General features: G+C 42.2%; 5 protein-coding genes and 2 long non-coding RNA genes across 7 annotated transcripts in view; 4 read left to right on the top strand and 3 right to left on the bottom strand.

The window, feature by feature from the left end:
- The first annotated feature begins 2,849 nt into the window (after nucleotides 1-2,849).
- On the top strand, nucleotides 2,850-4,161 carry LOC122768539. Its single transcript, XR_006360316.1, has 2 exons — nucleotides 2,850-3,352; nucleotides 3,445-4,161. It is a non-coding gene; the product is annotated as an uncharacterized LOC122768539 (long non-coding RNA).
- A 449-nt stretch (nucleotides 4,162-4,610) lies between these two features.
- On the top strand, nucleotides 4,611-7,601 carry LOC122768607 (olfactory receptor class A-like protein 4). Its single transcript, XM_044024708.1, has 4 exons — nucleotides 4,611-5,457; nucleotides 5,945-6,202; nucleotides 6,697-6,942; nucleotides 7,104-7,601. Exons 1-4 carry the CDS (start codon nucleotides 5,173-5,175, stop codon nucleotides 7,314-7,316), a joined length of 1,002 nt encoding a protein of 333 aa, XP_043880643.1. The 5' UTR covers nucleotides 4,611-5,172; the 3' UTR covers nucleotides 7,317-7,601.
- Nucleotides 7,602-7,626: 25 nt separating this feature from the next.
- LOC122768609 (olfactory receptor class A-like protein 4) lies at nucleotides 7,627-10,008 on the bottom strand. Its single transcript, XM_044024711.1, has 2 exons — nucleotides 8,841-10,008; nucleotides 7,627-8,739 (listed from the first exon to the last, which is right to left on the bottom strand). Exons 1-2 carry the CDS (start codon nucleotides 8,925-8,927, stop codon nucleotides 7,750-7,752), a joined length of 1,077 nt encoding a protein of 358 aa, XP_043880646.1. The 5' UTR covers nucleotides 8,928-10,008; the 3' UTR covers nucleotides 7,627-7,749.
- Nucleotides 10,009-11,351: 1,343 nt separating this feature from the next.
- On the top strand, nucleotides 11,352-13,070 carry fndc10 (fibronectin type III domain containing 10). Its single transcript, XM_044024709.1, has one exon. It carries the CDS (start codon nucleotides 11,870-11,872, stop codon nucleotides 12,956-12,958), a length of 1,089 nt encoding a protein of 362 aa, XP_043880644.1. The 5' UTR covers nucleotides 11,352-11,869; the 3' UTR covers nucleotides 12,959-13,070.
- A 2,999-nt stretch (nucleotides 13,071-16,069) lies between these two features.
- On the top strand, nucleotides 16,070-20,492 carry ssu72 (SSU72 homolog, RNA polymerase II CTD phosphatase). The gene is made up of 5 exons (XM_044024438.1): nucleotides 16,070-16,350; nucleotides 17,427-17,570; nucleotides 19,048-19,187; nucleotides 19,283-19,401; nucleotides 19,515-20,492. The coding sequence occupies exons 1-5, from the start codon at nucleotides 16,271-16,273 to the stop codon at nucleotides 19,614-19,616; spliced, it is 585 nt and encodes a 194-aa protein (XP_043880373.1). The 5' UTR covers nucleotides 16,070-16,270; the 3' UTR covers nucleotides 19,617-20,492.
- Nucleotides 18,516-19,356, bottom strand: LOC122768429. Its single transcript, XR_006360303.1, has 2 exons — nucleotides 19,290-19,356; nucleotides 18,516-19,152 (listed from the first exon to the last, which is right to left on the bottom strand). It is a non-coding gene; the product is annotated as an uncharacterized LOC122768429 (long non-coding RNA).
- Nucleotides 20,493-23,256: 2,764 nt separating the features above from the next.
- The window catches only part of atad3 (ATPase family AAA domain containing 3), a 6,775-nt gene continuing 4,748 nt past the window's right edge, over nucleotides 23,257-25,283 (bottom strand). Inside the window, exons 15-16 of the mRNA XM_044022877.1 lie at nucleotides 24,097-24,205; nucleotides 23,257-24,009 (exon numbers count right to left, since the gene is read on the bottom strand). Of these exons, the coding sequence (XP_043878812.1) occupies nucleotides 23,557-24,009; nucleotides 24,097-24,205 (562 nt within the window). The 3' untranslated portion in view covers nucleotides 23,257-23,556. The remainder of the gene's footprint in view (nucleotides 24,010-24,096; nucleotides 24,206-25,283) is intronic.

Raw genomic sequence — 25,283 nt, forward strand, 5'->3', positions numbered from 1 at the left:
CAAACAGTCCGTCAGTCAACTCACTCTTTCAAATCACTCGCTCAGCAGTTCCACAAAAATATAACCTACAAGGACCAGATCAGACCACCAAATAAAGTGGTCAGGAACATACAAAACCAACCTGTGGCAAATGCTCCATGTACAACCCTCAGCTATCTGACAGATGGAAATCAGGAGAATAGAAAGAACGTGGCCATGTTGGACAATGCAGAGAGATGTAGGCACAGCGGCCAAGAGAGTGGGGACACAGCGGCCACCCTGAGTTAAATCATCACACCTACTCTTTGACGAACTTCATGAAGATCAATCTGTGGGAAAAACAAACAAACAAACAAACAAACAAAACAATGTTAAAAAACAAACAAACTTATATTATACATGTGTGATTAAATGTATATGATATATTGCCATCAGTTAAAAACATTATGAAAATTAGCCATAACATTTTCAATGATGTAGTAAAGTATCTCTAAAGGTGTCACTCACCTTTTTTTGATAGCCTCAGGCTTTTGTATATGGCGGGTCCGACCAGGTCTCTGTGAGCAGGAAGCATGTTGTTCCTTTAAAAAAACAAAACAAAGTTTCTATTTTAATGACTACATTAAAAGTTTACAATTATAAAAGACATGTTAACCCTGAATCTGTTTTTAAACATTTAACATAAAAAAAAAATAAACAAATAAGTCTTTCCAGAGAAAAACTCTATAGTAATGACCATGAGTGGAACAGTGCGTTAACATAGCACAGCAGCCATTTTAACTTGTGTAAGCACAACTTCTAGACAGGTAGTGCCAGGGCCGTGGGTTTTGCAGGTTACAAAGAGGAAGTTAATTCTTCAAAAAGACACTGTTTCGGCAGTCTTTATTTCTCTATTCACAGGACCATAGACCATATATATATATTTTTATATATATATATAAAAATAAATAAAGGCTTGATGACTTACGACGGAGTGTCGAATGCTCGCACAGGGCAGCCATCTTGCCACAGTCAGCTCACTCACCCATAACATGTGTTGTCATGGTACATGGACTTTTTAAATAACCATAACTTGCTCAATTTGCTACCAATTTTCAAACTGTTTGGTTTGTTATAAACGTCAAAGATGTAGTTATTATGGCACTGCATATTCATGAATAATTATAACCATGGGCTTCAAATAACATTAAACAGGACTTCGGTCCGTCCCTTTACCTGGTCCCCCACCACAACAAGGGGACGCGGAACTAACAATGCAGTACACTAAGAAAACAAAAGACCAAAAGTGATAATATAACATTATAGACTAAATAACATAATTAATACAATTAACAATACAACTTAAACACATAGTCTATTTTGATAATGGATTGCTTTAAGTGTTTGAGTTTCAAGTGTTTTTATTTTGTTAAATGTGAATATTTCCTCATTTATTTGCTCTATTTCAGCAATCACTGAATCCAAATAAATTAAGAATTTAACTGAATTTAGACACAGTGAACAACATTTAACATTTTATGGACCAAGCATGAAAATAAATCACAGGTTAATTAAGATAGAAATGAGTTGCAGCCCCATTTAAACCAATAACTTAACTGCTGTAACCAAACAAAACGAGGCACAGCTTAAATATTGAGGTAAGGGTAATGTTGAGCTAAGTTTGTTAGAGCTAAGTTTCGAGTCATCATTAAGATAACTTGACAAACGTTACTCACCATTCTGGACGGGACATCAATCTGGACCAGGTCGAACACGCCACCCTGGAGCGCCTTGCTGAGGAGCTGAAGCACGCGGTCACCTTTTTGGCGTCTGACGTCACGCCGCGGTAGTTTTCTCTTCTTTTTCTCTCCTTTTTTTAAAGTTCCCTCGTTCATATTTTGAGGTTTTTTGGCGGTTGGTGCATTAGCGCCACACGTTCCCTCCTCCCGGAACAGTTTCAGTTGTTAAGCAGCGACACTTTTTTCGCGTCTTTTTTCGTTTCACGGCTCGTGCAGCTTCTCTTCAAAATGACATCACGGAAGTGTTGGGTGGAGTAAGATTAAATAAGATGAGGAGGAGGAAGCAATCAGCGGTCATCAGCTGATTGAAAAACACCTGCGTGAAGACGAGCAGGTGTGCTGTGTGTCACCAATCATTATCAGTCTCCGCTTTATGCTTCTTCTTCTTCTTCTTCCTCCTCCTCCTCCACTTTTCTGAGGTTTTATGGCGGTTGGCAAACAACGATTTGGTGCATTACCGCCACCATCTGGTATGGAGTGTGGATCGAACGTTGATCTAACTGAACTATTACTTAAAAGTAAAAATAAATAATAATTATGTATTATATATATATGTATGTATATATATATATATATATATATATACATATATGTATATATGTGTGTATATATATATATATATAACCCTAACCCAGTGATCACATCTGTCTGTATTGTGTTTATTGATGAGAAATAATGTGTTGCTCAATCCTGTATGGTCAAATCTGATCCACCATATTATATTTTCCTATTTTCCTATATTGTCCTACAGCTTTTGTGTGATCACCTTCAACATGTCCAGGAGCTTACGATGCTTATGGTTAGTTACAACGTCGCGTGGCGTACGAGAACCAAACTTGCGATGATCGATGATCGCCTATGTGAAAATATTCAATTTTCAAAAACAGCAGACAGAATTACACTTACAGTTTTTGATGCTGCTCTAACAGGGATTGTTGTATCCAGCTGAAACTTGATATGCGAGACCTCAGACCCGTCCTGAACATGTCTGTAAAAGATGACCTCCCTACAGGAAGTAGAATTCCCGAAACAGGAAGTAAAGTCTGACATTGTCCAATCTGCACGAAACTTGATATGTGAGTCAAGGGAGCTTCCCTGAACACGTTTACAGAAACGCCTTTCACCCAACAGGAAGTCGGCCATTATAAACAGGAAGTACCCTCTAACTTTGCGCAGGGACACTGCTGAAAATAACTAGGACTGAAAATAACTAGTACCGCAAATTTCTCTTGTGTTTATTACAGTTCCTGTTTTAATGTTTCCTACTTTTCTTAATCAGCTTTACAAAACTAAATAAAACTTTTTTTTCTTTGGACCAGCTCTGCCTGCACTGGCCGACCTCCAGCTCGCCCCACTGGAGCATCAGGAGGTGCAGGTGGCGTGGAAGGCCCATCGAGATGGAGTGAAAGGTTACTGGCTCAACTGGGAGAAAGGAAACTCCCCAAAAACCGCCTCAAAATCCTCCTTCTTCCTGTCTCCTACGTCTCACTCAATGCGGCTCTCACACTTTGGCCAGAGTGGCCGAGTGTGTGTGTCTCCAGTGTACAGCTCGGGACGAGGTGACGGATTCTGCTGCGCAGCAAACAGTCACACAGGTTCCTAAATATCATTATTATCATCTATTTGTTAAATATTAATATTTTCTATTCTGTTCAATCCCTGTTTCTCTGTCTCTGCTCTCTGTTAGATTCCGGCCACTGGGGTAAACAGTGAGAGAGTCTGCAGAATAACGCACGGATGAAATCGTGCTGGATGCATCAGAATTGTTATTTATTCAGTGTAGTTTAGTTTTAATGTAGAAATAAATTATTATGTCGGAAAAAGCTTTATCGCTTCACTCCAGCTCTCTGTCCTTACAATGCAAAATTTACTTCTTGTTTTCCTCATGCAAGTGAAAATATCACGTTGCTGTTATTATATATGTACTAAATGTGTTTTAAAGCAAATGAAATGAATTGAATTCATAAGGAGGTTTTTATAAAAATATAATTACACTGTGGCCATGTGCATTGGGTTTGTTGTTCTTTTGCAGGGAATAAAAGGAACACACACACACATCTGTATTCAAATCTGTAGCACTCTTTATGTTACTTGGTTGTTTATGGGGCCATCTAGTGGTGTCAGACTGTAAACACATTTCTATTTAAAGAAGTGGTAAAGCACATTTTTATCCTGCTACTTCACATAAATGTTTAGAATGAGTTCAGGTCTTTAAGTATGCCCAAATCCATTAAGAGGGGGTGTAGATAACATTAATTGAAATAGGAAATAGGATAGACACAGCTGAAAAAGTGCTTTGTTATTCAAAGATACACGGCTATCAAATGATGAATGTCCAGATACAGTTACATACAATGTTAAATACAATTGAGTATTTGCATTACCAGTAAAAACCTCAAAAGAAGCTTATAAAGTACCTTTTTCTTGTTTCCAGTATCAACAAAGATGAGATTTCCCATTTTATACAATACAACAGAATAATACAGAGAATTATGTTTTTTTCATTACAATGTTTAAACATATACAGAGGCTATAAGAGTGTGCAATATAGAGTCTATTTTTTTAGGACAACCTACAGACAATCTGATGAAAAAAAAAGTACTAAATTTTTTTTTAAATCAGATTGAATTTGTGAAATATGGAAATACGTCACAGTTCAAAGTAAAAAAATTTATGTGACTTCTACACAATTATCATTACTTTATATCACGACTTAAAATACGATTTAAAATGAATCACAACTTTGACTCAACAGGATGAAAAAATCTGCATTTTTTTAAAGCCCATATATGTGACCTATAAACCCCCCCCACCACCCCCACAGGATGTCCAAATAAGGAGTTGTGTATTATTCCCACGGCAATTTCCCACAGATTGTGTCGCGTGAGCACTAAGGGTTAACTAATGATTGACGTGTGGAGTCAACGTTTTTCTAGTAAATATTTGGTCAGTTCTAATCTTTTGCATTTATCTTCAATTGTTTTCAATATCATGCTGTTTCAAGCAGCAGGACTTCAGTGATCCACCTGAGATCTGAAGTAGTTTTCTTTTTTAATTTGATAAAAAATCCTCTCATATGCACATTAGAGCGAACAAAGGATAGGATAACGACATCATGACTGAAGATGCAAAGAAAGCACATTTCACTCAGGGAAGTTGATTAATCTCTTGTGTTTCATTAACATGCACCTGGAGCTCCCAGAGGCCAACTATACCATTTTGCTTGGTGGCTTTCTGTGGGGGCCAAACCTTCTCCCACCATTCAGTGTGACAGTCATACTGGTGCTCACAGATGTTAGCAGCATGTTGGAGGCTGAAGACTGAGTTACAACACGTGAAAAAATGAAGACGCTAGCTGCTTAAAGACTGTACATCAGCTGCTCAGACCTCTCCACGCGCGAGGTTTGTTAAATCTATGGTTGCAATGGAGAACTCAATGAACCACGATGACCTGGACGAGCTCGTGGGGATGGGACTTCGTGTCTCTGTGTCCTCAGCACAAATCGTCTTTTACATTATCCTGGTGATGATGGGCATCCTGGGTAATGCCACAGTGGTCGTGGTGATCGGTAAGAGCGTGATACTGGAAGGCGGCAGAGGACGCAACTCGGACATCATCATCATTAACATGTCGCTGTCAAATCTGATGGTGTCTGTGATGAGGAACATGCTGCTGATTATTTCAGACCTGGGACTAGAGGTATGAGGTCTGCATGATCAATACATGGGATGGATGGATGGATGGATGGATGGGTAGGTAGGTAGGTGGATGGATGTGTAGGTAGATGGATGGTAGGTTGGTTGGATGAGTAGGTAGGTGGTTGGTTGGTTGGTTAGATGGATGGATGGGTATGTAGGTGGATGGTTGGGTGGATGGATGGATGGATGGGTAAGTCGGTGGACAGATGGATGGATGTGTAGGTAAGTTGGTAGGTAGATGGTTGGATGGATTGAAGTAGGTTGATGGTTGGATGGATGGATGGAAGGGTAACATGCTATCTATCTATAGCATGTTACTCTTAGGTGGATGGATGGACGGGTAAGTAGGTTGGTGGATGGATGGATGGAAGTAGGTAGGTGGATGGTTGGATAGATAGATAGATAGATAGATAGATAGATAGATAGATAGATAGATAGATAGATAGATAGATAGATAGATAAACATCTCTCTCTCTCTGTCTTCACAGCTGTACTCATCTAAAGAGTGGTGTCAGTTCCTGATGGGGATCTGGGTGTGGCTGCGCTCGGTCAACGTGTGGTCGACACTTTACCTCAGTGCTTTCCACTTCCAGACTTTGAGGCGCGTGACTCCCATCATGGTGAACCTCGGGTCCCGGGGAGCTCCCAGCTCACTGCTCAGCCTCGCCCTCATCTGGCTTCTCAACTTTGTTTACTCCATTCCCGCTCTTGTTTTTTCCACGAATGGCGATGTGAACACCACAGAGGCGAGTCTGCACGTTTCAGCCAATTTACCAGCAGCTATGTTCCATGATTGTGTTGTGATTACTTCATCAAGCACCGCCGCCCGACTCTGCTGTTGACGCCGTGTTTGCAGTAAACTCGAGACTCTTTAACCTGCATGAACCGTGTAATTGTGTAAATCAGTGCCATCGGACCAAGAATAATCACTGTTAATGACCACACATTCATCATGTGAAGCAAATATGTGTTTCATTATGTTGTTATGGTTATTATATTGTTCAAAACAAGGGAGTGCACAGTACTAAACACTGCACTTAAGTAATAATAATATAATTGACATTATAGTGTATTCTGTGTAATAGTCTTAGTAATGCCATAATGATGATATAGTATAATTATTTCTATCATATATACGACCAACCTTCAGTCACATCACTCTAATCCAAAAGTATTATTTGTGTCAATAGTAATTATTCATCTAATACTGAGTATCTCCTCCTCCTCCTCCTCCTCTCAGACTCTGATGCTGGTGAGCAGCACCACACGCCCCCTGCTGGGCTGTGTGTGGAACTTCCCCTCCACCTACAGCGGCCTCGCTTATGCCACCACATCTGTCGTGATCCACGAGACAATCCCTGTGATCCTGATGGCTTTCACCAACCTGGGCTCCCTTTACACGCTCTACACCCACGGCAGGGTGCGCAGCGCGGCGCAGGACGGGCCCGTCATTAAACGAGTGCCGGCGGAGAAACGAGCAGCCAAGGTGAGGAAGAGGCGGGAGGAGTTCAAAGAGTTCTGAGCTTACTGAAATATGAAATATACAGGGAACCCGTGTTCTTTAACTCAAAGTGACTGTGTATGTGTTTCATCCTATGACAACATGTTGGTTTCACGGCCTCAATTCTTCTCCTTGTATGATTTCAGGTGATTCTTGCTCTCATCATGCTCTTCATCGCGTCGTGGGGAACGAGCATCATCTCTGTGAACTATTTCAACTACAGCCAGGGCACCTCGCCCGAATATCTGCTGGTTCTGGCACGTTTCGCCAATATTATCTTCATCGCCATGTCGCCTCTTATTCTGGCAGTCGGCCACCGGCGACTGCGTTCCACGTTCAAGTCTTTGATTTCTCACTGACAGAGAGAAATTTGGATTTGTTCTGTTGTTTGTTACCCAGTGAATTTGACTTTTCCAGCAGAGAAATGGATACTATAGTTTATTTCCTTCTCTTAACAAATTGTCAACAGAAGAAGAAGAAAATGATTCTCAAAGTTAGATCATATTACACAGATGTTGGCTCCTGACTACACACTTACACACACAAACACAAACAAAACATGGAAACACAAGGGTAAACGCTTCCTGCACTGTCAGTTTACACACACAAAGGCTCCCTCAGTCAGGTCTGATAGTTTTGCTTGACAGAACAAAAGTAGCGTGACGTTGTTTTTGTTCACAAAGACCGAACAGAGGCAGAAAAATAAGAAAAAAATCACCACATTGCAAATTCAAGCAAAATGATTAATACTTGTCAACATTTGTGTCCAGAGAAGTTACCGCACCCCGTCATTTATGTCTTTTCCCTCTTTTGAACAACAAAAATGGTTTGTTTTCCATTTTTAGAGTCAGTCTTTGGGGAATTAGTCCTCTCCTCAGTGACCTTACTGTGACATTTAAGGACTTTAGACCACCCCAGTATCATGCTGGAGATCCTCTTCCTCAGCTTGCCATGTCCCAGTGCCACCACCATCGGACTGAATCCCACGAACAGCGAGGCGGAAAAATGAGCCACGGTCAGCAGCCCCTCAGCATGGTGCCCCCCGTCGTGGTTGTAGTATGTGACTGCGGCGACCTGCAGCACCCAGCAGACCACGAACAGCGACACCAGGGACATTATGACGTTGGCTGCCTTGCGCTCCGTGGAGACGTGTTTGTCCAGTTCTCCGTGACCGACGCCCGACTCCCCCCCTGACGTGACGGCTCTGATGTGCTTGGCCAGAGCGTGAAGTGTGGCCAGATTAGTGAAACCCATCAGCACCAGAGGCAGCACCTCATTAAGCGCCAGCGAAGTGGACGCAAACGCCGAGCCCTGCTCGGCTGAGGGGAACTCCCACACGCAGCCCAGCAGGGGCCTGGTGGTGCAGCTGATCACCATCAGCTCCACAGTGGCGTTGCCGTGAACGTGCGTGCTGTACACCAGAGCCGGAATGGAGAAGACCAAGTTAACCCCCCACACCAGGCCCAGAGCGATCCACACCCGCCGCCTCTCCCTCTGCTGAGCGAGAGGTCCAAAGGCCACGTGCTGTCGCCTGAGAGTGGTGCAGTGAAAGAGGCTGAGTGCCAGAGTCACCCAGCACCCGACAGCCCGCCACCACACCCACAGCAGCATGAAGACTCGACACCAGCCTGGAGACAGAGACACGTTCAGGCCCAGGTCTGACACAAAGATGGGAACAGTGCGGAAAAGTGAGGTCAGCAGGTTGGCCAGTGACAAGTGCACCAAAATAGTGTCAGAGGGAGGGAGTCTGCGAGCCGGACTCTCACTGGCTGACTGAAACACCTACAGGTGGTAAAAGCAAGACACACTGAGGACGAGCCGAAATACAAAGACAACAACACTGTGTTCCACAAGTTCTAACGTAACATTTGATGTTATCTCACCACATGGATGACCAAGATGTTTCCCAGGATGCCAGAGAAGACCAACAGCCCAAACAAAAAGGCATCTACAGTGAGGACCTCTGACATGGCATCATTCTTTGCACGGCGCCATCGCTCGTGTTTTCTGTGCGTGAGAGTGGAGAGCGACAGCAACGCTGTTCACGGTGTCTTATATATGCACGTACAGACAGACAAACAACCAGGTTCAACGCGCAGGTGGTGGTTTTGTTGCTGACCAGGTTCACGGTCCATTGACTTCAATGAGCTGATGCGTTTTCCATGTTTTCTCTGTGCATCACCAGTCAGCTGTAATAATGTAACCCTGTCTCTTATGCACAGGACAGACACAAGTGTCTCGCTAGTGTCCTCATATCTCGGCTACATAATAATATACAGTGTGTTATCAGACATACATTACAAGCTTCTGATTAGACATTTTATTCAATTATCTACAGTGAGCTTCCATGAGGAGGTGGTGCAGAGTCGGTGCCATTGATACAGCATTTTTTTTCTACTCTTATTAGTCAGCAATTCACGTCCTCCATAGGTATTAATTGCTCGCAGTGAAGCCAAGTTTCTCTCTTGGGAGGAGACAGTGGCATCATTGCTTCGAATAATCTGAACTAAGCACTGCTTAATTAAACGTACTATGGAAAACAGCGATGCATTATGGTCATGTAGTAATAGTAGATTGTGCTTTGAGGTATACTGGATGAGAAGAAAATGTAAACGCCGCAAATTGAGATTGTTGATTGATTTAGATGTTCCTTATTCATGATGATGATGATAGATAAAGATTGTAAGCTCAGTTTCTGTTGAGACACTGAGAGTGCGTACTCCTGCACTATCACTGTCAGAAGGGAGAACAAGACGACTTATTTGATCTTAAACCCAAGCGCGATAAAACTTTACCCTGAACTAAAACATCTCTGCAATGTTTGTCTGTTATGAAAATAGGAAAACAAAAATAGGAGAATTACTCTCTGCTTTGAAATAGTGGATAATTCCCCTGCTGCCGTGGAAAATAAAAAGATTGCAGAATAAAGGGAAATAATAATAACACTGTATTCTATTTTGTATTGTCACCTTAGGAACACAGAAATTAAGAAGGAAATTCATTCTTAACTGCACTTCTTTCTTTTTGTCGTTGCTTCTTTCTTTCCTTGTTCCTTCTTTCATCCCAGTTTTCTTTCCTTCTCTTCCAGACTTAATAGCCTTTTTACTTTCTCTCCCTTCTCTCTCCATATTTCTTTCTTTCTAACTCTAGAGCAGAGTCTATATACATCATCTGGATTTTCTGCTGTGTTTTAGTTTCATTTCTTCTGAAACATTTCTACTCATCAGTTTGTGTCAAAGTTGGGATTTTTCCTCACAATGAAGTGTTATTGTTTAGTGCAACCAGCAGGGGGCGCCACAGTGTGTGACATTCTCCTTTTTATTCTGCTTCTCCACCTGCACCACCGTGTTTGTTTGTCAGTTCAGAAGTTTAAGACTTTTTTTCTCCCCTTAAATTAATGGAAAATGGCACTTTTTTCCCCATAACTTAAAGTCGGCTGATTCTTGAAACTTTAACATGCAAACTGTTTTATTTTTCATTTATAATTCACACTTTAAAGAAGGAATGACACCCAATATAATACTTAAAAGCATTTGTGAACAATAAGTTCTGTATAGCTAACTGCGTTTTCTTTTTGCTTTGCATGAAAACGTCTGTGTTTAATAATTGAACCTGTATTTCAATGCATTTTTATTGGAAAAGTTATATTTAATTTTACTAATCTAATCGTTCTACTTCTTTTTTAAAAATGTCCTTTTTAAATTTCTCTTATGCTGTTTTATTTCTGATAAACATTGAAAATAACCTGGTCACTGTCATGTGTCCCAGATGAATTATCTACTTTATATCTGAACAAATATTAATTTACAAATGGACCAAAGTGCAAATAATACCAGCATTTGTAAATGTAAAATGTTTAGTTTCTGCTGTTACACTGATGTTGATGACTTCATTATCTTACCACTAATAAAATGACTACTTGTTGGGTGAACACAGATGAGTATTCAGGCTCATAAATGTAAAGACCTGAGCAGAGGAGCCAAAAGCTGTACTACTACATTAAGAGTATTGTTACTTCAGAATAATATGACTCAAGTAATAGTAAAAAAATAATTACTTGAGTAAGAATAATCAAGTCATTTGTGAAAAAACTACAGGGCATGAGCGTCAAATAGACAAAAACATAATCAGACATTGCCCAACAATAAACAATAATAAATGAAGTCTTAATAAAACGACAAATCTTTATAAAATAACAAAGGTAAATTCAGCCACAACAAATGGTTATAAATAAACGTGTTTTTTTTGTTCAACAGGCAGAGACAACATGGAAAAACATGAACTCCATAATGTGTGTGTGTTTGTGTGACACGGGTGGGCGTGGGTGAGTTTCACGCTCTATCCATCACTGCACTCAGGTCTCTCACTCACTGCGTGTGTGTGTGTGTGTGATGTTGATGACTCATGTGGCGTTTTCCTTTTTTTGCCTTTTCTCCCACAAGTAGTCCTCTTCTGCACGCGCTCGCTCCCCAACCGCGCGCGCTCCTCCACGTGCACTCTCACACAGCGGGCATCATCAAACCCTTTACGTCAATCAGACAGGAGGAAGAAGAAGGAGAAGGAAAAGAAGAGGAAGAAGAAGGCAAATGATGGCACGACAGTCGCGTCCATCATCAGCTCCCACCGAGACAAATCAGTGCTGTTGTTTTTGACCAGATGTCAGTGAGCGTGGAGCTGCACTGATGTGACTTTACTTCCTCGCGCACACTCGTCCTGTGCAAGGTCATCCTCGGATCTGTGACTGACTGCGAGAACTCCGAGATTAAATGTCTTTGTTTTGTCGCAGAGGACATGAACGCGGTGTCGAGTTTCGCACGGATTTCGTCGAGCGCGCACTGACGCTGTGCGCTGATCCTATGGCAGACATCACCAGTCCGCCTTGTGCCACTGTGAGAGATTAAATAGTCCGATCATGAGAGGAGGTGAAATGAAGAGCCAGCAGCCATCAGTGCTGGTCTTAACGGCTCTCCTGCTCTGCACATTACACCAGACAACAGCAGCAGCTGCAGCAGCAGCTGGGTCGGGCAGATCCCATCACGGCAGGTCAGCATCATCATCCTCATCATCATCCACAGCAGCGTCCACTGCAGAGGTGATGACAAGCAGAGACACTGTGGAGACACTCCACGGCTGGCTCAAACACACCAACACCACCACCAACAACTATAAAAGTAGGACACCACCACCACCACCACCAAAGCTTGAAGAGGCACCAGAACATGAGAGCAGCTTCTCTTTCAACACCAGCAGAGGAAATGACACCACTGTGACACCTGAACGGTCTGGCACGAGCTGGAGCTCAGAGGAAGACGAGTCATCATCATCACCACCACCATCATCATCATCATCATCACACTGTGCCTACAGAGTGTTTGAGGGAGGTATCGGGGGCCAGCTGTGTTTTCGGAACACGCTGCCTGGGTACAAGTGTCACAAGGCCGACTGCAGGACAGTGGTGTCGCTGGGGAACCTGGTGGCCAATATTCTCATCAATGGCAGCGTACTGTTACAGTGGAGCCATGAGGGCGGGTCCACGGTGGCCGCGCACGCTGTGAAGAGAGTGGCGAGAGCAGGGGACGCCGGGACGAAGACTCCGGGATCAAACACTGTTTTCAGTAGCCCACACCGCAAGCGCGGAGGCTACGAGTTGAGCTGCTGGTGGAATGGGAGCTTCACTCAGTTTGAATGTGCCGGCGTCCATCTTGGCTCCAGCTGCAGGGACTTCCTGCTGACCGAGCTGCACGAGAACATCCCCTACCGGCTCTGCCTGCGCTCCCTGGCCTCCTCCGGTCCGGCCCAGAGTGCGGGCCGCCGGGACTGCGTGGAGTTCACGCTGCCACTGTCTGGGATGCAGGACATTGTGATCGCCATGACAACAGTGGGCGGAGCCATTTGTGTGATGCTGGTCATCATCTGTCTGCTCGTGGCCTACATCACGGAGAACATCATGAGCCCGGCGACGCAGCACTCGTACTCGTACCGCACTCATTCGTGTCACTAACGCACGCGACCGATACAGCGAAAACTCTCGATCATAGTTGTCATAGTTACCTAACAATCAGCTACATTAAATAATATATATATATATATATATATATATATATATATATATATATATATATATATATACAGTATATATATACATCCTCTTCTGGCTGAACTGAAGCACAATCTACTGTGGCTCTGCGAATAACATGCCTTTTCAACCTCTGAGAGGATGCACTGAACCAAAAGTACTGATGACTCACTCACACTTAACTAAATACTGTCGTAGACTGTGCCATTTGTTTCTGTTCAGAGTCGTCTGTGCTGGCAGCATTGATACAGCAATACAACTAATGAAGTGGCTTTGAATATGATCAGAAACAGCTGTTGTTTGAAAGCAAAGATAAAACTTTACTCCACTAACTCATCCCATCATCTTGTTTTGCTTTTAACTCTGCTGTCCATGTGTATTTACGATCTTTGAGGGGGCAATACGACGTTCTGTGTGCAGTCTCTCTGCAGATACTGCGCCAAACATCTTGAATTAGAATGCCTTTATGTCCTGCTGTCAGTGAATAAAGCTCATTTTTATTATTGAGCAGTTGTCATTATTTTTGATTTGTGTCTGTGTGTGATGGAGTTATTTAAAAGACACCTAAGAATGTATAATATTTGGCTTAATCTTGTGATTTTCTTTCGTTTTATATCAACACTGCCTTTGAGGATAGCTAGACTGGACATATTCTATGAAATGTGGCTTATAGGTTCACCGCATATGTCATTTTAGAAGTTATCTACTGTGAGAGTTGCACAAAAGTATTAGGTTGTTATTTTGCTCACAATGACACTGTTTCTGTTCCTACACCACACGTATGTGAGTCTACATGTCTCTTACTTCCCAAAGTGAGCGATCCATGATCCAAATCTGAGCACATCTGCATTTCTTTTTGCTGAAACAGATGAGTGGTTCTTGCTCCTGGGCCAATTATGTTTTACTACTTAGTTTTATGGCTTTGTTTATTGGGATGTGATGAATGGATACTCAGGGAGCCAAACCAGGCTGTAATGTAAGAGGTGATGACAGATTCGACAAAAATGCAACTAAATCTGATTTGTGGACTTAAAGGCTGCATGTTTTTTTTGTTTTTTTTCTTTTAAGGAAAAGAGACATTTGCTGTCATTTGGAGAAACTGGTTTTAACGGTTTAACGGTTGGAAGGTGAGTGACTGAACTCTATATTACATATTCTATATTAATATCTGTATAACAAGTCTACAGCAAAATAAAGAAAAGGGAGAATGATAATGACAAACAGGACAGTGCTACTTATATCACAGCTGGATAAGCCACGTTTGTGTTTAACGTGCATACATATGAGCATATTATTTCCAGAATAACTTTCAATATCTGGCAGTTATTCACAATTTAGTGCATGTTGAAATAGTGTTTTGACCATTTAAAAACAATATAAAACATATTTAAAATAACATTTGTTTGAGCTTTTGTCTCAAAACAAAAACAGGGCAAAAAAAGGAAACGATGTACTCTATGTTCTCTGGTTACAAAGACACTGATTTTCTGGCTTCCTGCAACAGAGTGAGTGAAATTACCGTAATAACCACATGTTGACTTTGACGTGGCGACTTCACAGCTTTCAGAAACTGTTGGAATTTTTCCAATCGCACAAACCTGCAATATGAAGGTGTGGGCCACACTGTGACATAGCGGCTCGTTCTGTTGCCTTGCAGCAAAAAGAGCCAGGTTCGTGACCCGGTCCCAACAAGGGCTTTTCTGTGTGTGGAGTTTGCATTTGAGTTTTGCATTTGTAAAATTGGGACTGGCTTCAGTGACCCCGTGACCTTTATGTGGAGGATTAAGCAGTAGACAATCCATCCACCCACCACATGTGGGTCACAGAGGGGGCGATGGTGCCAATCTCAGCTGACATAGGGCAAAAGGTGGGGTACAACCTGAACAGGTCCCCAATGAATGAATGAAAATAAAAGTGCTGTGGTTTTCTAATCTTTTGTTGTATATACTAGTATCACCCCTGCAACAAAAAGCCAGAGGTGGAACGTAATGAATTACATTTTTGTGTACTTTTATACTAATTTTACTTTTACTTAAGTATGTTTTTTTGGAGGTACTGTACTTTGCTACATTTTAAATCAATAAAAAAAATGCTGGCCTGAATTTAAAAACATTTAAGTTAAAAATTAAGTGAGAAAGTTGAAGCATCTATGACCTTTGACCCACTTTGACGAATACGGATGTGCTTACATGTTTTATTTTGTCAGCACTTTAATTTGTAAAGGTTTGCCTTTAAAAAAACAATTCACGTGAGATTTGTGTCACCTTGTCCTTTTTGCACAACACAAGGAAGAAGCCCAACCTTGTTAAAAACATAACTAAGTAACTTTTAAACAATTTACCTTTTTACTTTAACTTTAGAGCAGTACGATGTTATAATATATATGAAATAAAATGTAATGTTATGTTGGTCAACTACAGATAAACTGACAACCAAATCCCTGCACATCTATATGCTAGCACTACTTTCTTTTTTCCTTTCTTTCTTTTTCTTTCTTTCTTTCTTTCTTTCAGGGCCTGGGAGAAAAGTTTTCCCCTCTCTCTTTTTATCCATGAACCACACTATTCTGCTCATAAAACGCGGATATACACATTGGTCAACTCCATATCAGGAACAGCTAAACTAGCTATCTGGGTTAGCAGGGGAAAAACAAGGTCAGAGGTCAGGGTTCGGAGGATGGTGTCAGGGTCTTTACTTGTATTTCATCTGCTCGACTCAAGAGTATAATTTGGTTTCTACACAGACTGACTGACAAACATCATTTGGACAGTGCGTGCTGTGCTGTGCTCAGTCATGAACAACTCCCTAAAGTTCAACACTTTCATTTATCTTTGATGGACTTTTAATGGCATCTCTCCCTTGGTTGAATAGTTTTACTCTGTATTTTGTGTTAGACTTTTGAAAATCCTTTGAAAACAGCCTCCATAAACGTCTTGCTTTCTTTCTTTCTGTCTGTCTGTCTTTCTTACATGTTTGCTGTGTTGTGGCTCAGACTCCTCCCCGACATTACGTCATGTCATAAAGCCTGCGGAACAGTCGCAGCGCCGCCATTTTGCTCTCCTCCGTAGATGTAGACAGGATCACTGTAGGATTGTGAACTAGAACAGATTGATTGTTAAGGTTTAAGGCGGGGTCCGCGTCCGCGTCGCTAACACTTATTTGCTCCCACAGGTTTTTTTGAAAACTTAAAAACCTTTAACTCGTTCGTTCCTGGTAGTTTTCAGCCGGAGAGTCGCAATGCCGAGCCACCCGCTGCGTGTAGCGGTTGTGTGCTCGAGCAACCAGAACCGCAGTATGGAAGCGCACAATATCCTCAGGTAAAGATGAGCCGCCGGGACGAAGCGCACGGACAAAAGCAACGACGAACCCAAGGAAAACGGCGCAGTGTCGAGTTGTTTTTGTTAGTTTGAGCCGCTTTTATTGACGCTGTGGCGGACACGGAGACGGGAGAGTCCGCCGGGCCTCAACGCAGTTTAACAATGGACTCAGTTCCACTGACAGACACGCAGGGGCCGCATGAACACTTAGCGTCGGCTTTGATAGCGTTCAGGTCGCCGCACAGGCTACTGTTGCCCAAATGAAAGGAACAAAGAATTATTTAGTTTGGGTTTGTTTGTTTTTTTAAAAGAAAAAAGGAAAAGAGAAAAAGATTGTTCCGAGTTGAAGATATTTTGTTTTCTTTCCACATGTTGACAAGAGCGCCCCTCTGTAAGGTAGTAACAGAGCGGGGAACTGCAGCTGTGCTTTATAACAATCTTCATTCACACCACTGGGGGATCTCATTTCTAGACTTTTATTATTTATTTATTTATTTAGTTAATGGGTCTGAGTTCAGTCACGTATTTCTCTCATGTCCACACAGCAGCTCACCTCTGGACAACAGCACTGTAAGAAAAGAAAAATAGGAAAAAAGCCACATTAGGGCTGAAGAAAGACTTGAAGGAAAAGAAAGAAAACAACAATTGCAAATTTTCTGATGTTGTGAAATAATTTTCTACTGAATATTTTTGGGTTCAGTATTCACTGTGTTGTAGATTTAACAATTAAGCGGCATCACTTACTACAAGAGACGCATCAAATAATGTATTTCTAATTGGCAATAGCACAATTTAATAAAGATAAATAGTCACATTTATTTGCTCTCGTCACTCTTGTGACAGTGACTTACATTGTTCTTATATCTTACAACAGATGTTGGACATGGTCCCACACATTTAACTAGGACCACTATGGTCCCACTATTGTCCTAATTGTGGTCTTGCGCCTCAGAAGATGACCGAAAAACCCGGCTGATTCTATAGAATATACACCTCACACGTGGAAAGATGTAGATTTAGTGTTATATTTGTGTCTAATGTCACTCTCTTGTCTTTCTTTTTTTTTCACTTCACAGTAAACGTGGATTCGATGTGCGTTCATTTGGGACAGGGTCTCATGTGAAGCTACCCGGTCCTGCACCAGATAAGCCAAATGTGTACGACTTCAAAACGACATATGAACAGATGTACAACGACTTGGTCCGCAAGGACAAGGAACTGTATCCCCCGTCTCACTCACCCACCTTTTTTTTTCCTTCCACACACTCACAGACACACTAACACTTAGTGTTACGTAAAACCAGGAAACCAAAGATTATTACCCAAGACGCTGGGGGTCTTGGGTAATAATCTTTGTCAGGGTCCTTGCAGACGTGATGGCGTTGGAAACGTTCCCGCAGATCACCACAGAGTGCTGGGTAAAATCTCAACACAGAGGTTTTTTTATATGTAATTTATATGTAAAAATATAGTTTGTTGTGAAACATGTGAAACACAGATTTCAGGAGCAGCACCATGCAGCTGTGCAGCAGTAAGTATAATTTGGTGAAGATCATAAAAGTTTTGCTTTTCTTTGCAAAGGCCTTGAAACCAGCGTTCTTGGCTAATGCTTATGTTATATATTGTACTTTCAGAAGTGAGTCTTGTTTGAACTGAATCCTCATTATGTTTAATCATTGAACTCTAAAAGTTACAACTAAGGGGGGAGAGTTAAGTGTTAACACTGTTCAGTGTTATATTAATTATTGTTCCTAAGGTAAGTTAGTATTTAAAAGTAGTATTACTATTAAAACTGTTTATACTGTTGGAAAATGCCTGTTTTGAGCCTGGTGACGTGTTCAGATGAGTGCAGCAGATGTCACCAAAACGTTGTTATCGCACCAGCCGGCAACTGACTTTGTTAAAATGGTGTGTCGAGTTACACCTGCCCCCTTTGTCTTTATAGTTAACCCTTGATTCAGTTATTTATTTAAAATCCAAACTCAAAAATACTTCACCAAATTACTTTGCTGTTGTGCTGCTGATGTTGATAACAATAACAACAATAATAATAATAATAATAATAATAATAATAGTGTTGTGTTGTTTGAGGGGCCAGGTCTGTATACGTGCATATCAACGGGACCTCTTTGTGACATAAATTATAAAGGCTTGTGACTAGAAGGTTGGCCTTTTCATACCTGTTTTGTTTATTTATGTAAACATTGTGTATTCTTGTAGTTTGGGCAAATATATCCCATCCTAGACGACCACTGTAGTTGTTTTGTTTTTGTCCTCTCACCGTTTAGTAACAGTCTTGCTAGTATCAATGGTTTTGTCCTTCACATTAAATACTGAAATGTCATTGAATGGCTTAATCGTAGTCTGTGCACTTCTCACGTGATACTTGGATTCTATGACGTGCCAGTCCGCCTCCTTCCCCTTTTTTTTTTTTCTGCCAGCCACTAACAAGTAGTATTTTTGTTCTTACCCCACTAGGGGGTGCTGTTGTGTCACTAATATAGACACTATGGAAGCTGTGTGTGTGTACCTTCTGTTGACACCTATACACGCTCACCAAGTGCAAGTAAAATACAGAGTCTACCTTTTCACAGTCTTAGTGAGGTGTTTGAGATCCAGTTTCTGATGACTGTGTTGTATGACCTTGAAGTGTCTCCACCACTCCTGCTGTGTTCCTTGACCGACCTCGCTCTTCAGATACACACAGAACGGCATCCTGCACATGCTGGACCGCAACAAGCGCATCAAGTCCAAGCCGGAGCGCTTCCAAAACTGCAAGGACAAGTTTGACCTGGTCATCACCTGTGAAGAGAGAGTGTACGACCAAGTGCTGGAGGGTGAGAAGGATGTTTTTTCACGGGTTTCCACACATGAATGTCATGGCTTTAGTCTTTTCTTTTAATGCTGGTATGTTTCTAATGTTGCTCCACAGATCTCACCTCGAGAGAGCAGGTGACTTTCCAGCCTGTGCATGTGATCAACGTAGACATTCAGGACAACCACGAGGAAGCAACGCTGGGCGCCTTTTTAATCTGCGAGCTGTGTCAATGTGTGAGTGTCTCTAGTCTGTCGTCATTATTACAAAAGTGTGCCGTAGAATAATCACCGGTTTGTAGAGATTGATTGAGGTCGCGTTTGATGACGTGCTCTGTTGCTCTCTGCAGATCCAGCACACCGAGGACATGGAGAACGACATCGACGAGCTCGTGCAGGAGTTTGAGGACAAGAGTAACCGGCCTTTCCTTCACACCGTCTGCTTCTACTGACACACAAAAGAAGTTTGCAATAAACAAAAAAAAGACCCACATCATAAGCAATCAAACAAGAGCAAAATCGACACAGAGTTCCTGCTCCTCAGTCATCTGTAACACATGCTTATTGTGTGCCTACAGCCTCACACACACACACACACACAGTGTTGGGTCAGGACCTTACACAAATGGCTGCTGGTGGACATGATGATGGCTTTTTTCCTTAATGCAGAGTATGGACCTGCTGCTGTAGCTCTGCCTTTATTCCTCCAGATCAAGGTCAGGCCAAGGTCCCGCCTCGATCTCGGTCCAGTGAAATCACTCAACCATGTCTCCTCAGGCAGAGCCATAACCCCCCTCCCCCCCACCCACACCCCCACCCGGTCAAGCAACTGCTTTAAAGTCCCTCTGATTATTTTATTTCTTTTTCACTCAGTACAGCAAATAGATGCTGGTATTTTGTTTTTTCCTCGTTATATATGATATAATTGTAATTAAGTGTCTGACTTTTTTTTTTTTCTGACCCGGTACATGTGTAAATGTCTCTTGGTCAGACGTGGAGAGTTTATTGAAACTGAGTTGAATTGAATGCGTGTTTCATTTGCGACCATGTGCCGTAGTTTAGTTGAAAATTAAGTTAAAAGTGGCCGAGCGATGACAGAATAACCAAATGTGAGGAATTTTCTCCACAATGTGTTTCCAATCTTATGTGTTGACTCATATTTAAAGTTGGATATGTGTTATCTTTCAGGGTATAGTTTCTTTTCCTTTTTAAAAAAAAAAGTAAATAAATAATGTTGATTTAATTGAAGCATTGTAATGACCTGCAAGCTCAGCTCAGAGTGCCTAACTTTTCGGTATGTGTATATATAAAGTGAAAACATCTCTAAAGAAGTGTTTCCTGACTCTTTGTTTGCTTTGTGTGAACACCTTGACTTGTCCAGATGATGCTCCTCCATCCATCCATTTTCTACCTCTTTATCCTCCACATGAGGGCCACACAAACAACCATCCACTCACACTTACAGTCAATTTAGAGTGTCCAATTTACCTAATCCCCATATTGCATGTTTTTGGACTGTGAGAATAAACTGGAGAAAACCCACACACACGGGGAGAACATGCAACTCCATACAGAGAGGCCCTTATTATGACTAGGTCTTGAACCAGGTGTAACAGGCAAATTAACCCCAGAATAAAGCCAGGTATAGTTTGGGCCAGGCCAGCGTATACCCAGGAAATACACTGTCCCTTTTGATTGTATTTATACAGTATATTTATAAACAGGAACAGGTATTTAGCCTGGAATAATCTTCTTGAAAGTGTTCTTGAAATTAGCCTTTTTTCAATAGCAACCAAAACAAAATGTAGGATATAGAAGTCATCGACTACTTTACATTTAATCAAAACAAGTCACACATTTGACAGTTAGCTTCCTCACTTAACTTACATGACACAGCTGAAACCCCAATGTAATGTTGAACAATGAAGTCATTCTTGTGTAAATACAATTAAAACCTCTTTACACAAGAGGGGTATATTCTGGCCTAGAGGGGTTAAAGTGGGCCTAGACCATAATATACCCAACCCAGGGTATAGTCTAGCATAGGCTGCTTTAATCCTGGGTTTATTCTGGACTGTGGGTATACTATGGCCTGTTATGCTCCTCACTTTGATTTATTAAGTTTGTTCCTGAGCTCTTTGTGAACAAACGTATGCATATTTTTACAAATGACGGAGGAACATAGATATATATGTTTGCTGTGCTTGGACAGTAATGTGCTTAAAGGCACAGTATGTAAAATAAAGCTTCCCTGGGTGATGCACAAGTTAATGCATCCTTAAATCCAATATCTATCTTCCTGTAGCAAAGTAGAAACATTTTGCGGCGACAAATGGAATATTCATTTGTTCATTTGCATCAGAGAAGAGCTGAGCCCAGTCATGCTAGAAAAGTATAATGGAAAAGCAACAGTGGTGCAGAGCGAAAGGTGACCTTTATAATTTAGTGAGGCTGACTCTTGCAACTGGCTGTACAAGCCCCTCCCCCTCCCTGAGTAGCCCCTTCCAAACACCTGTTTCTCATTGTCCAAAATGGTGAAAAACAGAGAAAATAGTGTTTTAAAGATCCCATAGCCCGGAAGTGGCAATTAACGCTGCATTTTTGTGTGTATCTGCGTCATTACCTCGTTTATGAAGCCCTACAAGTCCATAACAATCAGTTCAGCCACTGCTGAGAGTGCAGGTTTGATTGTTTTCCTGAGCTCTACGAAGCGGAATTACGTCACTAGAGAATTTTACCACTCCTCTAAACAACAGCGCCTCCTAGTCCGGGCACATCCGGTGACGTACTTTCAACCGTAGAAGAAGAACTACTCAACCGATAAGCTCAGCAGCTACAACGAGAGTAGTTATTTTTCTTCTACGGTTGATAGTAGCAATACAAAGCACCAAACTTCACCTAAAGGAAGGAGCAGTGCCAACAACACGTATATAACTGTCTTTGTGTGCTTGTTTTGTCGTTTAGCATTAGCGATAGCCGGCTACACGCTAAGCTACGCGCTACGCTCGTGTTTCATTTGCATGTGCGTTTATCATCTCGGTAACCACAACGTTATCGAAGCTACAGGTGTCCTGCAGCAGTCTTTCACTTGTCACGGTGTCTTCTGTCTCTGGGTCAGACTCCGGGTCAAATGCGTAAGGGATTACGGCATTACTCAATGTTTGGATAATTGCTAGCGGCGGATCTGCCTTTCCAGAGGGGAGGGGGAGCTGCGGAGCTGACGTGCGGATTACGTCACTTCCAGGTAACTGGCCAATCACAAGACAGTCCGTGTTCTGCGGGTGTGGTTTTGGTCTGACCAGAACTCTCTGCGCTTTTAGGTGATTTTAAGAAAAAAAACACAAGTTATATGAAAATGAAAACACACAGGGTTAGACAATAACCATAGCAACATTTTATGTAAACATTGTCTGTGTAGGTTGGAAATTGTGGGCAGGAATAGAGTTTTTGTGAGTATTTCCATAGACCTCAGCTGAGTGTGTCACTCTAGCGGCGCAATACACACTCATTATGAAATCTGAACCATCCAAAAACAAAGTATAAAAATAAAATTCTTATTATTTAAAACTATGATAGGTAACAAAACTTTGATTTAGGTGAAAAAGTCTCAAGCCTCGTGAGACCCGTTTAAAGTTTCAACCACGTCTCTACGTTAAAGTATGACGACACTGTGAGGCTCCAAAGTGCGCTGAGTTGTGAGCTTTTCTTCGACCATTTTCCATTTGTGTGTGTGGAAATGTTTTGCTCGGGAGTTCTCTCTGGTTTCATAGTTAGTCTGGCACCAACAACCAGTCACTTAAATTACCTTTCTTCCTCATTCTAATGCTTGATCTGAACATCAGCGGGGTCACCTCCACCATGTCTACGTGTCGAGTTGCCGCTCTGCGATTGGCTGATCACACATTAGCATTAACGAGTAGTTGAACATGTGTGCTTTAAGTGCAGGTCTATTCCACATGCATTCTCCAAAAAGTATTTCAGCGGCAGCAGACAACACACACGTCACTGACTGTTGATGTGAAAATGTCACCTTTGTCTTTTTGACCTCCACATTAAACCCAAACCACTTAAAAGAAACGTTGCAACGTACGATTATAGAAAAAACACAGACCCATTTAATCACTTCAAGAGATGCTTCACTGTGCACAACATTCATATACTGTAGTCTTCTATGTTAAGTACACCTTTACAATGTATACATGATTTATTTATTAGAATCACAGAGTCCCAGGCGTTAATATTTTTGTGAGTTGAAAAGTGAATTAACTGCTTATGAACTCACCTTCTGTCATAAAAGACAGTCCCAACAGGCATTTGGACACACACCGACAGACTAATTGAAGGGACAGGACACTTTTCTTTTTTTAAATCCAGGCAGCACCATTAAACAAATCAAACTGGAGTTCCATCCTTTGGAGGAGAAGATCCAGTCTTGTCTTCACCGTCAGTGACGGCAGTAGACTGGGCTAAACTTTCTGCAGCTGTAGTAGATTCTGCTTTGACAGTGTCTTCACATTCCTGTCCTGCTAGGACGTCACTTTTGCCCTCTGCTGATTGGTTGATATCTGATATCGGAGGTGGTATAATGTCAGCTTCTTGCTCTGCATGCATCTCAAGGACTGGCGCGATCACCTGCTGAGCCTGCGGTGCCTCGCTGAGGGGCAGATTGAAGCCCATTTTGCCTCCAGCGGCCGCCGACTCTGCGGGTGGAGGCGTCAGGGTCTTGGCCTCCACCTCTGCACGAAGCCAGTCCATCTTCTGATGGTGCTGCTTGACAGCGTCATCCACCCGGGCATCGATCATAGCCTCCGTCAGAACGCCGTCTTCGGAAGAGTACGCTGCAGCCTACGAGAACATGACGCAAAAAAATGAATGGTGGTAAACTTGGAAAATTACCAGCAAATGGATCCGCGGTAACTTTAGGGAACATACCTGCCAGGCCACGCCCAGTTTGGAGATCTCTCTTCCCGACATGCCACCTGTCCTCATCGCAATTTCAGAGCACTTTTTCCCGTAGTCAAACTGAGCCAGCTTCATCCTCCTGAGGGACCAACAGAAATATGACGTACTGCTGTCGCACACTGTGGCAAGTTTCACACTCTCAAACCTTTTCAGTTTAATTGACTCTCGAACAGTGTGTGTGTGCATGTGCGTCACCTCACCTATCAGCATTGATCATTGTTCTATTGCCTTAGTGATTAAAGGCGACATAGAATGCTTGTATCACACTTATATGTTAGTTATGGAGGTCTACTTACATATATTAACTTGTTTTCATGGTTAAAAACCTCCTAATCGCTGCAAACGAGCCGATCAAAATATCTCCTCACTGACGCTCTCGTCAGCCACGCTGTTTCAGACCAAAACCACACCCCCAGAACGTGGACTGTGTTGTGATTGGCCAGCCAACGAGAGCTTTCCTACTGTCCTGTGACTGACCAGGTACCTGGAAGTGACGTAATAGATAGGCCAGCTCTCAGATACACAGCTCCCCCTCTGGCACGGTGGATGCTCTGCATCTCAGCAGCTACGAGAGTAGTTCTTCTTCTTCTGCGGTTGAATGTACGCAACCGGATGTGCCCGGACTAGTGCCCGCACCAGGAGGCGCTACGGTGGTGAGAGGAGTGGTGAGGATTTCTGATGACGACATCAAATTAAGGAAGTGCCGATCCGCTTCGCAGAGCCCAGGAAAACAATACAACACTATTTTCTCAGCAGTGGCTGAACTGTTTGTTCTGAAACTTTAGGGTTTCATAAACGAGGTAATGACGCAGATACACACACAAACGCAGCGTTAATTGGAGCTTCCGGTCTATGTCGCCTTTAATGCCTCAGCATGGCTGGCCATCTGTCACATGGCAAAAGGTTCTAATTAACATCTAACTCTCATGCTGGTATATAGACTTTAGTGCAAAAATATTACAGACCATAAACCAGAAATCACTATCTCAAATGTATGAGGGTGTACACAGAGTGAGCTAAACCTGGTTACCAGTTTCAGTGTGCCTTAATTCTTTGGACTCTATTCAGACACTAATCAGGGCCTTTGAGATGATTTTTTTGGTTTCCGCCACTATCATTTTACCACTTGTCAACACATGATGATATGATTAATTCCA

This window comes from Solea senegalensis, linkage group LG4 (assembly GCF_019176455.1).
Source record: "Solea senegalensis isolate Sse05_10M linkage group LG4, IFAPA_SoseM_1, whole genome shotgun sequence".
Taxonomy (NCBI): Eukaryota; Metazoa; Chordata; class Actinopteri; order Pleuronectiformes; family Soleidae; genus Solea; species Solea senegalensis.

Coding starts and splice junctions, on each gene's coding strand:
- ssu72 (XM_044024438.1), top strand. CDS start 16,271: ATGCCGAGCCACCCGCTGCGTGTAGCGGTTGTGTGCTCGAGCAACCAG. Junction 16,351..17,426: donor GAAGCGCACAATATCCTCAG/GTAAAGATGAGC, acceptor TTCACTTCACAG/TAAACGTGGATTCGATGTGC. Junction 17,571..19,047: donor GTCCGCAAGGACAAGGAACT/GTATCCCCCGTC, acceptor CTCGCTCTTCAG/ATACACACAGAACGGCATCC.
- LOC122768609 (XM_044024711.1), bottom strand. CDS start 8,927: ATGTCAGAGGTCCTCACTGTAGATGCCTTTTTGTTTGGGCTGTTGGTC. Junction 8,740..8,840: donor ACATCTTGGTCATCCATGTG/GTGAGATAACAT, acceptor TACCACCTGTAG/GTGTTTCAGTCAGCCAGTGA.
- LOC122768607 (XM_044024708.1), top strand. CDS start 5,173: ATGGTTGCAATGGAGAACTCAATGAACCACGATGACCTGGACGAGCTC. Junction 5,458..5,944: donor TTTCAGACCTGGGACTAGAG/GTATGAGGTCTG, acceptor CTGTCTTCACAG/CTGTACTCATCTAAAGAGTG. Junction 6,203..6,696: donor GCGATGTGAACACCACAGAG/GCGAGTCTGCAC, acceptor TCCTCCTCTCAG/ACTCTGATGCTGGTGAGCAG.
- fndc10 (XM_044024709.1), top strand. CDS start 11,870: ATGAGAGGAGGTGAAATGAAGAGCCAGCAGCCATCAGTGCTGGTCTTA.